Source organism: Meleagris gallopavo, chromosome 2 (assembly GCF_000146605.3).
Source record: "Meleagris gallopavo isolate NT-WF06-2002-E0010 breed Aviagen turkey brand Nicholas breeding stock chromosome 2, Turkey_5.1, whole genome shotgun sequence".
NCBI lineage: Eukaryota > Metazoa > Chordata > Aves > Galliformes > Phasianidae > Meleagris > Meleagris gallopavo.
This window is the reverse complement of record NC_015012.2, coordinates 60,146,400-60,165,530: the sequence shown is the minus strand read 5'-3', so window position 1 is coordinate 60,165,530 and position 19,131 is coordinate 60,146,400. Positions and strand designations below refer to the sequence as shown.

The 19,131-nt window shown below is 38.1% G+C and overlaps 1 protein-coding gene and 1 long non-coding RNA gene across 2 annotated transcripts in view; both read right to left on the bottom strand.

The window, feature by feature from the left end:
- Positions 1-500: 500 nt before the first annotated feature.
- On the bottom strand, positions 501-12,538 carry LOC109366129. Its single transcript, XR_002112232.1, has 3 exons — positions 12,502-12,538; positions 11,508-11,555; positions 501-1,601 (listed from the first exon to the last, which is right to left on the bottom strand). It is a non-coding gene; the product is annotated as an uncharacterized LOC109366129 (long non-coding RNA).
- Positions 12,539-13,148: 610 nt separating this feature from the next.
- Positions 13,149-19,131, bottom strand: part of LOC104909805 (triadin-like) — a 52,856-nt gene continuing 46,873 nt past the window's right edge. Inside the window, exons 15-16 of the mRNA XM_031552504.1 lie at positions 14,500-14,526; positions 13,149-13,234 (exon numbers count right to left, since the gene is read on the bottom strand). Of these exons, the coding sequence (XP_031408364.1) occupies positions 13,164-13,234; positions 14,500-14,526 (98 nt within the window). The 3' untranslated portion in view covers positions 13,149-13,163. The remainder of the gene's footprint in view (positions 13,235-14,499; positions 14,527-19,131) is intronic.

Below are 19,131 nucleotides of genomic sequence, written 5' to 3'. Positions count from 1 at the left end.
GCAGAGAGAATGGGGAAAAGCAGTAATATTGCCTGAAATTATGCAGAAAATAGAGCAATGGATTGTTACAGGTGTGGTCAGAGTCTACAAGTATCCAGTTGTACAATGAGCATAATGCTCCTTTAGCTGGTAGCTATGTCTCTAAGATCACTGCTGTACTTTTCATAGATTAAATGCTGCAAACATACAGCAGCTTGAGAAAATGTGTAGCAATTTACATTGTCAGATGTATAGACAGGTAAGGTACTGATTTTCAGTTGTGAGTTTTCAGGGATTTAATGTCTTCCCATCACTTTCTTAAGGTAACCAATCCATTATTTCTATAGGAACAAACAAAAGAAAGTTGAAGATAGGCTTATTTACTTTCAGTTCTCATCTATAATTTATCAACAGTGATGTATTCTGAAAAAATCCTTCTAATACCTCAGAAACTGTCTATGGGGAGGAATTACTTCTAGTAATATCAACTACCCAGATTATTGCATATGCTTCTGATTTTGTTTTTTTTTTTTCTATCACTGATCTGAGATTGTTACAAATTGGCATGTATACCCACTGGGTATTTGGATTGGTTTCATGTGACCAGCATCATACATCACAGCTTTTCATATTATGCTAACAGAAAATGGTTGGTTGGCTGGTGTATTCTCAATTTTCATGGTTTTTGCTGCAAATTGATCTGATTTACCCACAGGAAAAAAATTTGTTTTGTTTTGCTTGTTTCTTGGGATCTTCATGTTGATAAAACATTGATTTTTCTCACCTTTGCCATGTTGTTTTAGTTTCTCTTCTCACTTTGGGCTTTTATAACATGAACTATTTGTATTTTGCCAGCAGGCAGGGCAAACACAGTGTCTTTAACTGTTTCAAGTTAAATAGAAATATCCATCATTAGCATGACTTGAAGAATCAACTTATTGGTAGTATGCTGAGCTGCTGATAGCAATTGTGAACTTCAAGCCACACTGGTCAATGAGAAATAAAAATAGCACCAGTTGCAGGGCACATTTTCATGATTTATTGAGGCTTTCTCCTGTCAGCAATTTGATTGAACTTTAAGAAGAAGTGATTTAGGATTGCTGGCAGTCTTGCAATCTTGCTGATATAAAAGCTACATTCAGCCTCTCACTCCCTAGTTAAGAATAAATGGAAAACAGACTGACTTTAATGCTGAGCAGGTTAAGAAAAACGGAGCTAAAGAGGCAGGAAATCACACACACGCTCACACACACAATCAGGCCAATGCTTTCTTAGCAGCCTTTCCACGAGAAATAGGGTGCTTTTACTTCTCTGCCTTTGTCAAACACAGCTTGTTTTGCCCGTGTCTCACGGAAACTTTTCCAGGTACATGTGCCAAATGGATCACATTCTGGCAATGACAAGTACCACTGTGACTACTGTGGACCTCAGCAGAAAAGATAATGTGCAAAATGCGAACAATCACAGAACTCAGTCTCTCTACTGCCCTGGCTTCCTTGTCTTTCTCTTGGAAGTCTTTGAGTGATTCTTTTCTTCCTTGTTTGAAGAGGGGTTGGTAGGAAACTGCAGTCCAAATCCGTTAGGTCCGTTTATGAAAACACATTGAAAGTAGCGGACAGGAGCTAGGAAAACAAAGAAGGGATGGTTAACATTTATAATTTCCAAATTGAGACTGTGAGTCTCTGTTGTATTCTCTCAGAAAACAACCGTATAATTTAATTCCCATTAATTGAGTTACAACAACACACATCTTTAGTGGCTCACAAGGCAGATTCCACACATCAACAAAATTTTAGCTGAAGAGTTCAGCATGACATATTTGTAGCAGAAGTTTAGAAACTATAGACAATTTACATTTTTTTCCATTATTCCACAAAGTTATAGGCCTTTCTCTCCCCCCCGCCCCTTCCCCCCAAATATTTGCATTCTAGGATAGCTGAGTGGAAACTCCTGAAAGCAACATGCATATTTTCTGATATTATATTTCACAGCCACTTTCAGATAGATTGAGAAGTTCCAATACGACTCCAATGAAATGGTGACGGTGGCATTTTTTATTAGGGTTTGGATGAGTATATACATGTATCTATTGGTCCGAAAAAGGAGATCATAAATGGCACTGCCTGCTTTTTTTGATTTTTGAGCACTGGTCTATATAGTCACACTTCAGTGTGCAATGTTTTAAAGGTTTTCAGGAACAAATCTTTTCAGCACAGATGAAATAGAACTTATTTGTTACAGAACCTGAGTTGTGGACTCTAAAATTAATACTGACAAGATTTTAAAAGATAACTATGAGTCTGGTATGCATTTGTGAAAATGATTGGAGGAGTGCTGGAATCCGAAAAAGTAAGTTCTCATACAATTATTTTTCTGCTGACTATTTCTTTCCTCTGCTGTTCATTCCACACTAAAAAAAAAAAAAAAAGCTGTTTATTGTAACAGGTCCAATCTGAGATGGACTCCAAGGCTTCCTTGTGTTATGAACTCAAATGCAAGGTTTGTTTATTTACTGCCAAGTCACAATAAAAAGTTGAACACAGAATGGTGTGTCAGAAATGCTGGTATGTTCAACCCAATTATTTTATCCTCCGTGGCTTTCTTGCTTCACTCATTCTGAGGTTAAGTATTTACTGTCTAAAAGGCGCACTTGAAAGTGATGTTAGAAATAAGATTCTTCTGAAAATGACTTACTGCTTTCCCCCTAAATCTCAGAATAGAATCAATTTCTCCCCTCAGGTTATTGGTATTTTCACTGTGGTCCTCTGTAAGACGAATCCAGGATCTCTTAGAAATTAGATTAGAGAAATCACCTTCTGACTCGAGCCCACAGCAAGGATATAGAGCTTATTATAAAGGCATTTATAGAAACATGGAATCATAGAATTACAGAGTACAAGGATCATGGAGTCCAGCTTCTGGCTCCACACAGGACCACCACTGAAATCCTACATCTGAAAATGTTGTCCAATTCCAGCAGGCTTGGTGCCTGTTTCATGCTTGACCACCCTCTGGTGAAGAACTTCTCCCTAACCCCCAAAATGACCCTCCCCTGATGCAGCTCCACGCTGTTCCATTGGATCCTGACACTGTCACCAGAGACCAGAGATCAGTGCTACCTCTCCACTCCCTGTGACAAGCTGTAGGCCATCATGAGGTTTCCCCTCAGCCCCCTCTGCTCTGGGCATCTCCTAATGTGGATCAGCTATATTCTCTGTTTGCTTACTGTATGGCCAAGAAATTTCTGGGATATATTATAATTACAATTAACAGGCTTATTCCATTCAATAAGATATCTTTCCTATGTAAAGCTAATTAAAAACAGTAAATTGCTACAAAAGAAGCTATGATTAAAACCAATCGTTTCCTATCAAAATGCTCTGCCAGAGATTTCTCAATAGATTTCACTTCAATTTTAAAAAAAAAAAAGCAAGACTAAAATTGACTCCCACTGATTGTCAATTTGATAAAAAGAATTATTTTTTAGGAAGGAAATTGCCAATTTAAAACTCACTTTTCTCTTTTTAAATGGAAATAATTTCTGCATATTCCTCTAATGGATATAAAAATTAAAAAAATAAAATAAAATAAATTAAAAAAAATAAAAAAGTCAATAGCCAATTCTCTCTTCCTTATGAAGAAGGCAAGTAGGGCATCATGCACTAGCCCCAATAAATACCAGTAAATACTTTATTTCAAGATAGTAGAAATCATTTAAAAAATAACTGTGTATGCAGTCAGAATGCAAAATTCAGCTCTTTCTTTCACACATTCAGTAAGTCCTGATATATACTAGATCTTTTATAGGAAGTACTTTAAACATGTTTATCATAATCAGCATGCCTGACACCACAGTATTTTGTAAAGAGGTCATTTTTAGTTTTTGAATGGTATTCAAACTGTTAACAACTTCTTTTTTTTTTTCTCTCAAACTGTCTTGGTTAGATTTCCTATTAATACTCCCAGCACATAACTACTCCTTTTTTTTTTTTAAGCATATAAAACAAAGTCAGTTGCCTATACAGGAGAAATCCTTTTCTACTATTTCTCTTCAATGTTGTCCTTTTTAGGCTGATTTATCATACAAACCTGAGCTGCAAAACATGCAGATAAAAATGTCATTCAAACAAATGCCAATATCTTTGGAACTATGTATGTATCAGAATCTGCAGCACTGTTATGATGCACCACAGCTAGAAAACAAATTGAATTTTGGCATGCAAAGAAGACTACGAATGTAACCCCTTTTGCTTTTATAATTCTCACATTAAATATAAATACAGAATGTGTCTTCTAAACTGAAGAATGTTACCAATTCTAACGTATTGTCTCATGTCTTCAGGGCAAATGTTATTAAAAAAAGGAGATGAACAGTAGGAAACATGGCTTAACATTATAATTCTTTTCTTAGATTATCAGAGGAAAAAATCTTATATCTGGCCTTATGCTTTCAGATAGGATGTAATTTATGATAAATCATATAGATACTGAAATTTTCCTTATGAGTGCTACTGGGGAAATAAGTGAAAAAAAAACAAATGTTGGAAAAATCTAGAAAAGTTTATTTGACAAATTACAGCTAATTCTGTTATACTAGAACCTGATTCCTATGACTAATTTTTTGGGAAGATGGAAAAGGGGACTTTGTTTTTCTTTTTATTGAAGGAAAGGGTAAGGTTTTTTCCCCTTTATGGAGGGAGAGAAATTTGAAAAATTATTTTTTGATCTTTTAAAATAATTTTTATGTAGATAGAAATCAGTTGGAAGTCGAGTTCCAGAAAGCAATCTCCCTGGATTAGGGGTTTATGCAAAGTTATTCTGTGCTAGTCAAGAAGAAATGTAAAGCACATTACACAGATATGCATATCACACTGAGAGATGGTTTCAAGAAATGTGGGTGGAATATTGCAAGAGCACTGTCCTGATGCTTTCAATTCTTTCAATTCTTTAGCAGAAGAGGAAAAAGATTGGGTGTCGTGCTTGAGGCTTTTTCTCATTAAAGAGTTACTCTAGTGCTTTAATCATCTTCATGACCCTTTGCTGGATTTTCTCCAGTAAATCCACATTTCTGTTGTACTGGGGAACCCAGAATTGGACCCAGTAAACTACATGCGCCCTTACTAATGCTGAGTATAAAAAGGCAGCACAACCCTCTGGTGTATCCACAGCTCCTAATTTTGAATCATCTGCAAACTTCTTACAATACACTCTGCCTCATCATCAATCTAGTTAATGAAGACATTAAATAGGATTGACTCCTGTGCTCACTCTCCGATGCTTCCAGCTTAAAATCCCCAAAATAAAAATGATCATAAGTCTCACTTTCATGGACCTTATGCATACTGAAGATCAAGTCCAAGTGAGCTTTTGTCCTTTTGCTCCACAAGAGGTTTCTCGTGTCCCTAAGCTCACCTTAGGAGACCTGCTTTACACTTTGAAGGTGTACCATCCCAGTGAAACTCCCCTCCTGATACTATCCTGGGAATACACTGCTATCTGCTCTCCAACTTTGTACCATGGATCACCACACTCTGGGCCCTGTCATTCAGACAGTTTTCAGTCAGTATCACTGTTTGCTCATCCAGCCCTTACTTCTCTATGAGCATCCTATGGGAGATAGTGCTGAAATCTGTAGACAGTATTCACTTCTCATCTCAGCTTAGCACAGCTACCAGTGCACTCAATCACAGGAATTATCAGGTAGATCAAGAATGGTTACTCCCTTGTGAATTCATACTAATTCTGATCTCTTTCTTGTCCTTCATGTCTATGGAAACAGTTTTGAGGTTTAGTTTTCTGTCACCTTCCCAGGAATGGAGGTGATGATGACTAGTCAATAGTTCCCTGGGTCCTCCTTCTTTCCCTTTTTGGAGATAGGAGCAACATTTACTTTTTGCAAGTCCTTAGATACCTCTCCCAAATGCCATAGTTCGATTATGAATTTGGTTTTGATTTGATTTGATTAAATTGACATTTAAAGAGCTAGAATGCAAATTACACACTATTTGTTGATAATTAAGCCAGTTATTTAAGTCAGTTGAATGGAATAGGTGACAGATAATAGTCAACTAATTGACACAAGTCTCAGTATAAAAGATATTCCCAAGACCATAGATCATTTGAACAGTTAAACAATGAATTTAGATGAATTTAGACTACATTTTAAATTCTCTCCAGAAACAAGTTCCCAATTACAATAACAAACATCACTTATGGATTGTAAATACCTCTGGGTATTAAATTTAGTGCTGTTCAGGTACAAGAGCCACAAGAGCCAGCAACATTCATTACAAATGTGACTGGTAGCAAAAGAATTAGTCCAGAACCGTTTCTAATATTTTTTCAGTGACTATCTTGAAGGATTTTGTCTGTAGATGTCTGTGATTAAACCCAGACTTTTACATGAAATGGATAAATCTTGTCTAGTATTCTACAGCACTAATAACTCTAATGGATCTGGAATGGTGTTAGTGCAAAGGAACAGGCAGCTGGTGTCCTGCTTGTATTATTCTGTAATTTTGTAGTCCTACTGCTCTCCTAGGAAGAGGTGTGAATTTGAATGTCTCCAGATAAGAGGACTCTGAAAAGTTGTCAAATTAATTAGGATGGAAGTTCCTAATTACAAACCAGTTCTGACAACAAATAAACTCGAGGTAAGGTAACGGAACTGACAAACTCAGCCAAGCTTAATAAAGGGGGTTAGTACAGTGGTTGGGATAGATGTCCTCCTGTAGTAGGAGCAGCATAAGTCCAAAGTTCTTCTACATCATCCACATGACTTTGATTGTTTCAAAAAAGAATATCATTTAACTTGGATTATAATATCAATGTGCAGAGAGGCTACCCATAAGCATATAATTCAATTAAAAATGGATGTTTTTCCTATTTGTGGTTTGTATGTACAGATTTTGAATTTAAAACTCATTACAATCTACAGTTTTCTAGTAATATTTAATTGGCTTCAGATCAGATCATAAAGTTTTTGTAGTTTACCTATGATTATGTCTGATATTTCCCCTTTATGTGAATTTCTAGAACAGGAATATTAATTTGAGTTAACTTTTAAAATCGATTAAGTAGCCCACACAAAAATTGCTGCGTGGGAACTCATCCAGAATTAAAGAAGTCCCAGTGAAATTGTCTTCAATTCAATTTCAAAATAGGTTCAACCAGATTAAATCAAAGTCACTTTAGTTCTTAATATGTGGTCACCCAAGCATTTTGCACTATTTAACCTCTCCTTAAACTTATTAACACACAGTATTTGTCCATATCACTGGTTAGACAAGCCTACTGAGAGTTAGTCTCCAAATACTGCATAAAGGTCAGCTTTGGAATGGTGGAATTACTAAGATCAAGTTACTGGAAAGCTTGAATAGGCAGCCTTAGTTCTCACAATCCTAACAACCTCAAACATTGAACCATTCATGGCCAGTATTTAAAAGGTGTATGCCTGAAGATCAGAGGCTGTTCTACGTGAACTCTCTTGTAGGCAGCATTGCCATGCTGCTTGTTCCACTATCATGCTGCATGCTTACAGTGAAGAATGGTGACGACCCTGGGAAGATCTTGGTGCATGAAGACACAGGACTTATAAATGAATGGACACTGATCTTACATAAAAGTTTTTGACAAACTTTCAAGGTGCCAGTTCCTTCTATTATTTTTTAGCCAGTGGTACACTTTCTGATGTCCGGGAAAAACAGTATTAATATTAATGATTTATTGCTGAACTTTAGTGAGGAAAAAAAATGATAAACATCTAATTAAAGTTATTTCAAGGACGTTACTACTGTTTTCATTACTACCCTCAGAGATGCAGCTATTAATGTTCTCTTTATTGATCTATGCTTTTATTTGAGAAAAGATTTATAATATCTTTTCTATATTTTTGGGCAGCTTCTCTAGTGAAGTTGTATTCAAATGGTCAGCTTTGAGAGAGTGAGTCTGTGCAGATGCTGTTCTGAAAGAAACTACTGACAAAATACTGGAATCATCATATCTTTGAGATATATGGACTACCTGGATGATGAGCAAAGTAGAAAATATATTATCCACAGTTCATCAGAATGATGAGTTTCTCACCTATCTATAGATAGGAGCAATCTATCCTGCACTCTCTTCTGACTACTGTGTGCTTTATTTATAGTAGTTCAATTCTTATATTTTATGGAACCGGACAAATATGTTTCTGCTTAATGATATAAACAGAGTGCATCTACAGAATGATGAAACCATACTCCAAATATGGAGTCTCCAAATACTTCATGCCAGTGAAAAAGAGAAAAAGAAAGCGTTCTCATTCTCTGTGAAAATAATGATCAGAGGGAAAAAATCTTATATTGCACTGCTGTCAAGTTTGTGACCCCTGAGCCCTGAGGAAACATCCTTAAATGTCTCACATTAAATCTCACATTCAATAGAACTTTCACTTTTTTTTTTTTTTCTTAAATTTGGAGATCATACTTGCATTGGAAAATATGTTACAGAGATACAAAAGGTGAAAGGCAATTAAATAATTTTATAGAAACAAACTAATCACCATATGCTAATACAGACATATAATGACATTGGAGCTGCTGAGGTTTTCATGTGCAATCTTTTGCTGATAATATGTTGAAAATATTCCTCTTTATGCTGGAAAACATCTCTGCAGAAGCAGAGAATAAATCTAGTTGAGAAATGCTTTTTTTCATAGAAAAGATAGCGTAGTATATTCAAATAAAGGATGTTTCAACTGCCCCTAATGGTAAGTTTAATTTTTCCAGATGTACATCATCTTTGACTAGTCAGAGGAGTTCATAGGATAGAAAGTCTTATGGCCAAGAAACTGTAAACTCCTTAACAATTTATAAGGGTAGACACATGAATTATGCAAGACACAGGATGCTGGGGAATTTAGCATGACTAATTTGATTTCTATTTACCTTTAAAACAATCCACGTATTTCTGTAGTTTAACCTATTTATACGGGTTTAAGATCAATCTTATTATTTCTCACTTTTCAAGCTCTTTCATCACTGCCTCTCTTTAATTTTGCCATATTTGCACATCTGTTGTCTAAGATAACAGCTCAAAAAAAAGCCAATTTCTTTAGCTAATAGTGTGACAAATGAAAGAAAGTGTTTCCTGGGCTTTCAGCCATAAGGACAGTTATATGGCAATTGCAATAAACATAATCAAGTACTGGTTACTTTAAATTTTCACACTCTGATGTGAGTATTGAAGCAGATTGGGACTTATAGTATACAGTTGTTTATATAAAGGATATGGAAGACAACTCTCATCACAAAGTTGAATTTGTACACTTCTCAAATTTTACTCCAAATGCCCAAAAATCTGCTTCTGTCTTGTGAATACATTTCTCATAACGTAGAAGGAAAAACTAGTGCCTAAGCTTCATTCTGAGCACAGGTGCCAGTTTTGACACTTAGGACAGGAGAAAGAAGGGGGAAGAATTTTAAGTAATTGCTTGCAGCTCTACAGGGGAGAGAAATTTAGTGTCTACTGCACATATCACCATTGCTTATATAAAAGGTACAGAGCTGCTTAAAATTCTGTCTAAATGTGGAACTTTCTGAAAACTGAAGATATATTCATCTTTTTAAATTGCTTATTTCACTATATCTGAGTGCTTCATAATACCAGGAAAAGGCTGAAGGACTGATCAAAATCTAAGTATAAGTGAATCTAATCTATTCAGTTTTTCAAAGCGGAAAGGAGAGTTACTATTTAAATTTTTACATTTGCTCAGAAAGTGTAAATCCTATTTATCAGCAGAAATTATTACTATTTGGTGCAATGGAGAAAATGCACTGTCTTCATCTTCAAACAATACAGGAAGAATAAATCAACTTCAAGAGGACGTGACCTAGAATTCTGTCTCAGCTTTTAAATTCTCGAATTGAGCAAATACCAAAGAACAACACTGAAAAGAAAAAAAAAACATGTTGATATTCTTTTGGAAACCTTTCACCCACTTTCTGAAAGCTTACTAATTCTATTTAGTGGACAAAGAAGATATTGACTTAAAATTATGTTTGTGAAGCCAGTTGCAAAGGACTGTTTGTATAGAGTTGTTTCTAATCTAGGAAACATCCAGTCAGTTATGCGATGGTAGAATATAATTAGATTAACCAATAACAGCAATTATTGTAAATGAAAACAGTTTTCGAATTATGCAAACTTTGCAGGAGTTTGGTGTGCAGAAGACAGGATAATAAGTTTTAGCACATGCTTATCTTGAATTTGTAATTTTACTACAGAAGAAAATCTCTGCTTTAACTCACTTAATTTACTTTTTGTTTGTTGTGAGTATTGCTATATTGTTAGAATGGCTATGACTTTTAGCATAGGGTCTACATTCTGTATACATTGGCCAATTACAGAATTATAAAAATATTAAAAGGAATTTAATTTTATACCTGGTTCTAAAACTGCATGCATTCCCTACCAAAGAAAAAATATTTAAAAGGCTAAGCCAAGCCATTCTTATATATGTATCTAGTGGCGCTCTTACAACAAATTCTTGTGAGCTGTATGTGCAGCACACTACCATTTGGGAGCTTGAGTTTAACATTTCATTCACATTTTCTTCCCTTGATGTCTGATTGCACTGCATATGTTTTGCACTTAGCTATCATTTTTAGGCTTATTAAAATATTTATATTTAAAATATATAGATACATATTTGTATCTATACGTGCATCACACATTTTCCATCATATATATAGGATTGTAAAACTGTAGTTTTACAAAACTGCCTGTAGTAAGCATGGAGAGAAAAAAAAAAACAAACAACAACATACAACAAAGCAGTCTGAATTATTTGAGATGAAGTCATTTTCTCAACTGTTTAAGAACAACAAAGTTTTACCAGGAAGATTTGTATTAATATTTAGTTCATATTTTGGTTTTACACAAGTACACAAGTTACATCTCAAGGTGAGATAAATGTCTAGTGTGAATCAGTGCAGTTCCACTGAAGTTGCAGGGATGAATTTATACCCGTCAAGTATCTGGAATGTATTTTTATTCTTATCTTAAACTAGGAAAAACATGGAGTTAACAGATAATGCAGTGAGAGATGTCCTCCTCAGATGCCCTACTCTTTTTCACTTTTTTTTGCGGTGAGGATGGGAGTATTTGAAGAGACAATATTTATTCCTGTAAGAAAAAATAAATGGAACATAGTCCTCATTATGTAGTTTTGCTACGGAACAGATTTTCTATGAGGAACACATGCTTATTTAAATAAATTACTGTCAAATTAATTATAGGCCACTTGGTTTATAATTAGCTACTTATTTATTTAGAAGTTTAGTAAAATCATAAAGCAATACAATTTGAATACATTGTTTTCCACAGGAATAATACTTGTGGGTCTTACTTTGTTTTCCTTGCATCATGTTGCCTTAACATGAATAAGAGATATGAAAGGACTGTAGGAGTGACATCCCTTACAACAACAGGAACACTTTGAAAGGAAAACGAATTTCTTTTATGAAAAAAGAAGAAAAACTATATACCTGATGTCAGGTTGTGGTGTTTTGGAGCTTCTTTTGCTGGTGGAGCTCCTAAAGAACAAAACATAGATCATGCCTTAGTTTTCTGTTTCAGGACAAAACATTTAATTAGATTTCAATAAGAAACATCCTGGTGTTGGAATCAAATATGAGATAGGTATTGGTATGAACCCAACTGTTTTTCAAATACGATTTTCTTTAAGCATAGAAACTGTATGTCTAGTAACACATAGAGTCAGCCTGTTCCTAGTTTAGTAGACCTGCACTAGTACAATTAAGCATCTGTTATTCTTTGAGGTTACAAGATTTTAATCATACATAGCACCTAATTGTTCATGAAGACTAATGTATGCAGATCTGACTTCAAATCTTCACTTTTGTGAAAATCTCACAGCCTTTAGCAAATGTAAAGAGGACGTTTGTGTCATAGGCCACTTACTTAAAATGTATTAGTGTTATATTACTACTAATTATCTTTAGAAGTATAGCAAAAATAATTTCTATTACTATAGAGAAATAATCAGGGTGGTGCTTTATCAAAATGTTAGCCAGACTATAAATGACCATGAAGTATACAACACACACAAAAAAGTGTTCTGTTATCGACATGGTCATTCTACAATATGAGGTGGATGATCTAAAGCATCAAACAAGCTATGGAAGTGAACAGTGCACCACCACACCAGCAACCATAGCAACAGACTGACTGGGGTAACCCACTCATCTGAGGACATAGAGCCAGTGCACCCAGCATATCAGCTAATGATGTACCAGTTTTGGAGTCACAGGCAGGGCTCCTCTGCAGTCAGATTGGACATAAAGCTGTAATACTTGATGTTAACATCTAGAGGAGCCATCAGACATTCAGTTACTGGGAATCTCCACACAACTTCATCATTTTGGTGTACTTGCATATGTTTAAAAATGCTAACAAAGCTCCTCTTTCCAATCTCATGAAAAAAACTGATGTTTGCAGAGATTTTCATCCATTTATTACCTTTGTGTTTTTCATCTTTCAGATGTTTCTTCTCAGTTGTTTTTTCTAGGCAGAAAAAGGAAAGGTAACTGAGTTCAAGGTTGGAAATAATTTAAATTCTAATTCTTAATAGATTGTTACCTAAACTTTCCAAGTACAATTCTTTGAAAATTAATACAGATCTTTTAGGAGTTTTTCATATACAAATATATGTAAAATTATGATCTGATAGTATTGTACAATCATAGAATCATAGGCTTGTGTTGGAAGAGACTTTAACGACATCTAGTTCCAAGCTTTTGCCATAGGCAGGGTTGCAAACTACTAAGTCTAGCGCTAGATCAGGCAGCTCAGGGCCCCATCCAGTTTGGCCTTGTACACTTCCAGGTATGGGGCATTCACAACTCCCTGGGAAACTCATTCCAGTCTCTAAGTGAAGAATTTCTGCCTAACATCTAAATTAATTCTCACCTCTTTTAGTTTAAAATTGTTCCCCCTTGTCACTACCAGATAATATAAGAAGTCTGTCCCTCTCCTGATTATAAGCTCACTTTAAGTACTGCAAGGCTGAAAGGAGGTCTCCCCAGAACCTTCTCTTCTCTAGGCTGATCAAGTTGAGCTCCTTCTGCCTGTCTTCACAGGGGAGATGCTGGAGTCCTCTAATTATCCTTGTGATCTTCCATCTACACATATATGCATACACAGAGTAATTTCCTACCTTCTTTTTCCTTAGACGTCTTTCTTTTTTTTGGGGCTAGAAAGAGTTGCAAGGAAAGAACGTTAAGTGACAGCTCTCAGAAATATAATATAATCATAGAAGCATAGAATGGTTTGAGTTGGAGGGGACATCTACGATCATCTAGTTCCAACTCCCCTGCTATAGGCAGGAACACCTCCTTAGACCAGGTTGCTCACAACCCCATCCAGCCTGGCCTTGAATGCTTCCAGGGAGGGGGCATCCACATCTCTCTGGGCAACCTGTTCCTCACAGCAAAGAATTATTTTCCTAATATCTAATCTAAAATATGAGGCTCTCACAGCAAGCACGTTGCACAGAGCTGATCTCCTTAGTAATTTTGCTGGAAAAACTGGGCTAAATGTGTCTCATGGCATATATACAATGGATCTAATATTACAATAATGGCTGTTACCCTAGAGGTAGTAGCAGCTCTGAGCTTTCTGAACAGTCTTTGGAAATCTGCTGAATATTGCTTGTTGTAGAATACTTCAGAAAGTTCTGATAGAGACTTTGGGCACTAGAATTCTATAATTCCTTAGCAACTGAGAGAATTGCCTAACTGTTCATTGCCAAAATTGCACCAGGGAAGGATCCCTTTGCCTACTGCCTTCTTACTATATTTCCTTGGGCAACCTTGATTGCCTGAAATAAATAAATAGAAGGACTTAGAGCTAGATGTACCTTCAGAATTGCCAGATACGACCATTCTGAATTCATTCAGCAATACATTCTTCTTTATTTGATTTATTTAATTTTTCTCAAATTGTACATCTACTAAGAAAACGTGATTTTTCTTTCTGGCATCCTTTTCTCCAGACTCCAAACAAGAGTGGTTGGTCTGTGATTCCATTTAACAAGGCAGACTGACTGAAATTAAGTAATGTGTATTGCTGGCAGGTGTCTGAACCCATTTTATTATTCCCTGTTGACTATAGCAGAAAACAAGCAGGCTGCTTTCAAAGTGCTCATTTTCACTTAGTATGGTCCAACCACTTCTAATATGAATTTCCTCAATGTCTTCTGATGTAATCTGATTATTGCTAGCTTGCTCAGTGCTTATCATCTATGTATATCTCCCAAGAAACGTGCTACAGAAGAGTTAAGATAAAATAATCAACTGATAAAAGCACTCTTTGATAGAGAACTGTACATCTGCAGTTATATCAGTTTACCAGCGCTGGTTCACATCAGCATTGTTAACTGTTGATGAATATTATGTGTTCTTCAAAAATGTTCATTATTTCTTTCTACAAAACATAGCAGAAAAATGTAACATTTACCTGTTATTGAGATTTCACCTGTTGACTCTACAGGAAAATTGTTAAAAATGAGGATGAAGGGGGAAGGAAAAGAATATGAGGGTTAGTACCATAAATTTGTTGTTGTTGTTGTTGTTGTTTTGCCCTCAAGAAAAGTAACCATTTAAATAGATCTTCTCTTTCATCTGCAACTTTTCTGCAGGATATTAATTTGCAATGAAAAGTGTCTTAACGGTGTGCACGTACATAGGATTTCACAGTGAAAGCTAGGAGCCCCATTCTTAAGTACTGTAATCCAGCATGCAATGGTTCATGCAAATGCAAACACTGTACCAATCAAAGCTTTCAAGCAAGTGAATATTTAGAGTTCTTTTTAAACATGTTCTCAAGGTTATAGCTGCCTTTGCTCTTTCCCCCCAAAGTATATTCAGTTTATTACCTCTCTTTTCTTATCATCTACACATCTCAACCAAAGACTGACACTTGAATAGCTGACATTCACCTCTGTATAACTTTCTCCTGCACCATCAGACTGCCCTGACTTTTTACAGTAAAAGCTCTTGGAAGCTGGAAAAGTTTTTGACTATGCGTTTGTATAGCACAAAACCAGCATATATTAATGCCCATAATAGTTAAAGACAATTGATCAACACAATGAGATAAAAATTCCCTACTGTGTGTTCCCTAGTGATTCCCTAGTGTGCCCTAGTGATCATTACTCTTTTGTAATCAAAAGAATTTATGTTGTAATTTGGAATCCAAGAGATTTTTACCCCTCACTTCTTTGCTAGTCCCAGTTTTATTTTAGAACTTTATTGTAAGGAAGGAAAATAACCTTGAATATGGTCACAGAGCACTTTGGGGTCTCCTTTGACTGAATTATCCCAGTACTTCATTGTTGAATACTGACATCAGATGAATATGAGGTTCTACAGCTGACGGAAACCCACATGAAGGCAAAAGTCTTTCAGTACCTGCTTTTACCACAGGAAGTATGAAGGGGGAAGGGGACAAAATAAGGACCGCTGGGACTGAGGGGGCAGTTCGAGGCTCCAAACAGAACTTGATGGGTGGAGACAGTGGAGTTCAAAGGCTTGGAGAGGGGTGGGGGGATGCTGCTTCTCTTAAGTGCCTGTATACTAATGCGCGTAGCATGGGAAATAAACAGGAAGAGCTGGAGTTCTGCGTGCGGTCCTGAGGTCATGATCTCACTGCGATCACAGAGATGTGGTGGGACAGTTTGCATGACTGGAATGTTGTCATGGAGGGCTATGTGCTTTTTAGGAAAGATCGGCTGGCTAGGCGGGGTGGTAGAGTTGCTTTTTATGTGAGAGAGCAGCTAGAATGTATTGAACTTCACTTGGGGGAGAGTGATGTAGCAGTGGAGAGCTTATGGGTGAGAATCAAGGGGCAAGCTGGTAAAGGTGACACTGTTGTGGGTATGTACTACAGGCCCCCTGATCACGATGAGGAGGCTGATGAGGCCTTCCAAAAGCAACTGGATGTAGCGTCACGTTCCCAGGCACTGGTGCTTATGGGGGACTTCAATTATCCAGATATTTGCTGGACGACCAACATGGCCAGGCACGCACGGTCCAGACGGTTCTTGCAGTGCGTTGAAGACAACTTTCTGATGCAGGTGGTGGAGGAACCGACACTGGGAGGGGTGTTGCTGGACCTTATTCTCACCAACAGGGATGGACTTGTTAAGGAAGTAAAGGTTGGGGGCAGCTTGGGTTGTAGTGATCATGAGATGGTGGAGTTCAAGATCCTGAGTGGAAGAAGCAAAGCAATAAGTAGGATTGCTACCCTGAACTTTAGGAGAGCCAACTTCGATCTCTTCCAGGACCTACTTGGAGTTATCCTGTGGGATTGGGTGTTAGAAGGTAAGGGGGCCTCTGAGAGCTGGTCAGCATTTAAACAGCTCTTCTTCCAAGCTTAGGATCGGTGCGTCTCTGTGAGCAAGAAATCGGGAAAAGATGGCAGGAGACCTGTGTGGATGAGCAAGGAGCTCATGCGCAAGATCAAAGGAAAGAAGAAGGTCCATGAAATGTGGAAAAAGGGTCTGACCATTTGGGAAGGATATAGGAATGTAGTCAGGGCCTGCAGAGATGCAATGAGGAAGGCTAAAGCCCGCCTGGAATTGAATCTAGCTAAAGTGATAAAGGATAATAAAAGAGGCTTCTTCAAGTATGTTAACAGCAAAAGGAAAACTAGAGAGAATGTGGGCCCCTTATTAAGTGAGGGGGGGGTTCTCATAACGGGGGATGCTGAGAAGGCAGAGATACTGAATGCCTTCTTTACTTCCGTCTTCAGTGAAAAGGCTCTCCCGCAGGAATCTCACACCCTGGAGGTTAGTTGGAGGGTCTGGGGAATGGGAGACTTCCCTGTAGTCAGGAAAGAGGACGTGCGTGAGTGCCTAGGCAGTACTAAGGTCCACAAGTCCATGGGACCTGATGGAGTGCATCCACGTGTGCTGAGGGAGCTGGTGGAAGTCATTGCCGAACCGCTCTCCATCATTTTTGAGAGGTCTTGGATAACAGGGGAGGTCCCTGAAGACTGGAGGATAGCCAATGTCACTCCGTTCTTCAAAAAGGGCAAGAAGGAAGATCCAGGTAATTATAGGCCTGTCAGCCTCACCTCTGTCCCTGGAAAGGCGATGGAACAGCTTGTGCTGGATACCATCTCCAGACAACTGGGAGAAAAGGAGGTTATCAGGAGTAGTCAGCATGGGTTCACCAAGGGGAGGTCGTGCTCGACCAACTTGGTGGCCTTCTATGATGCTGTCACATGCTGGGTGGATGGGGGAAGAGCGGTAGATGTAGTCTACCTTGATTTTAGAAAGGGCTTTGATACTGTCTCCCACGACATCCTTATAACAAAGCTGAGGAAGTGTGGGATAGACGAGTGGACAGTGAGGTGGAGAACTGGCTGACTGGCAAAGTGCAGAGGGTCACTGTTGGTGGTGCAGAGTCTGGCTGGAGACCTGTAACCAGTGGTGTCCCTCAGGGGTCTGTGCTGGGTCCGGTCTTGTTCAACATCTTCATCAATGACCTTGATGAGGGGATAGTGGCCACCCTCAGCAAGTTTGCTGATGATACGAAGTTGGGAGGATTGGCTGACACGCCTGAAGGCTGTGCTGCCATTCAGCGAGACCTGGACAGGCTGGAGAGCTGGGCAGTAAGAAAACCGGATGAGGTTCAACAAAAGCAAGTGTAGGGTCTTACACCTAGGGAGGAATAATTGCATGCACCAATACAGGCTGGGGGATGAGCTGCTTGGAGAGGAGCTCTGCAGAGAGGGACCTGGGCGTCCTGGTGGACGACAGGTTGGCCATGAGCCAGCAGTGTGCCCTCGTGGCCAAAAAGGCCAATGGCATTCTGGGGTGCATTAAAAAGAGCGTGTCCAGCAGGTCGAGGGAGGTGATCCTCCCCCTCTACTCTGCCCTGGTAAGGCCTCATCTGGAGTACTGTGTCCAGTTCTGGGCTCCCCAGTACAAAAAGACAGGGATCTCTTGGAAAGAGTCCAGCGGAGGGCCACAAAGATGGTGAAGGACCTGGAGCATCTCCCCTATGAAGAAAGGCTAAGTGAACTGGGTCTGTTTAGCCTTGAGAAAAGACGACTGAGAGGGGACCTGATCCAGGTTTATAAATATCTGAGGTGTGGCGGCCATAGCGGTGAGGCCAGGCTCTTTTCAGTGGTACATGGAGACAGGACGAGGGGAAACGGACATCAGCTGCAGCATAGGAAGTTTCGCACGAATGTGCATAAGAAGTTCTTTGTGGTGAGGGTGACGGAGCACTGGAACAGGCTGCCCAGGGAGGTTGTGGAGTCTCCTTCTCTGGAGATATTCAAGTCTCGCCTGGACGCCTACCTGTGCGACCTGGTGTAGGGAACCTGCTTTGGCAGGGGGGTTGGTCTCGATGATCTCTAGAGGTCCCTTCCAACCCCTACAATTCTGTGTGATTCTGTGTGAAGTATGAGCAATTAAGCATAGTTTTCACTAACATATCCCTGGAAACTTTGAGTCTTGATTTTGGTTAGTAAGGAGAGTCATAAATTTGAGTGTTCAAAACAGGAACCTCAGGCATTCAGTAAAGGCCAATTTTACTGCTATTAAATGCTAACATGCTTAAATCCTTTAATATTTACAGTTCTGCTTAAAATCTTGCCCACAGATGATGAAAACTTGAACATTACAGCATTCTGAGTGGATTAAAACTGCTTCTCATTTTTATTTAAGAAAACATTCTCTTTGAGGCAGTAAATCTGAAAAAGGGATTCATGCTCTGACTCCTTAACTACGGGGTTGCCTAATTCTAAGGGACTTGGACAGGCTCAGTTTTCTCTGCAATTTCTAATGTTTACAATTATTATTTACCTCCTATAGATCACATATATTCTAATTTGGTATTAGAGATTCTCTTCGACAGCTGAACCGAAGCGTGGTTTGTTTTACACCTATTGTATACAACATAGAGGACGTTTTCTTTTTCCAACACATCAAGTTGTTCCCACTTACTCTTAGATCTTTGGAAAACACTTTGCCCCAACCATAGTATTCTCACTACAGAATTAAATGGGAATAAAGTTTGGCCAATGCTGAAATTTTTCTTAAAATACCACCCTCTATGGTCTTCCTGTTTTTTTTTT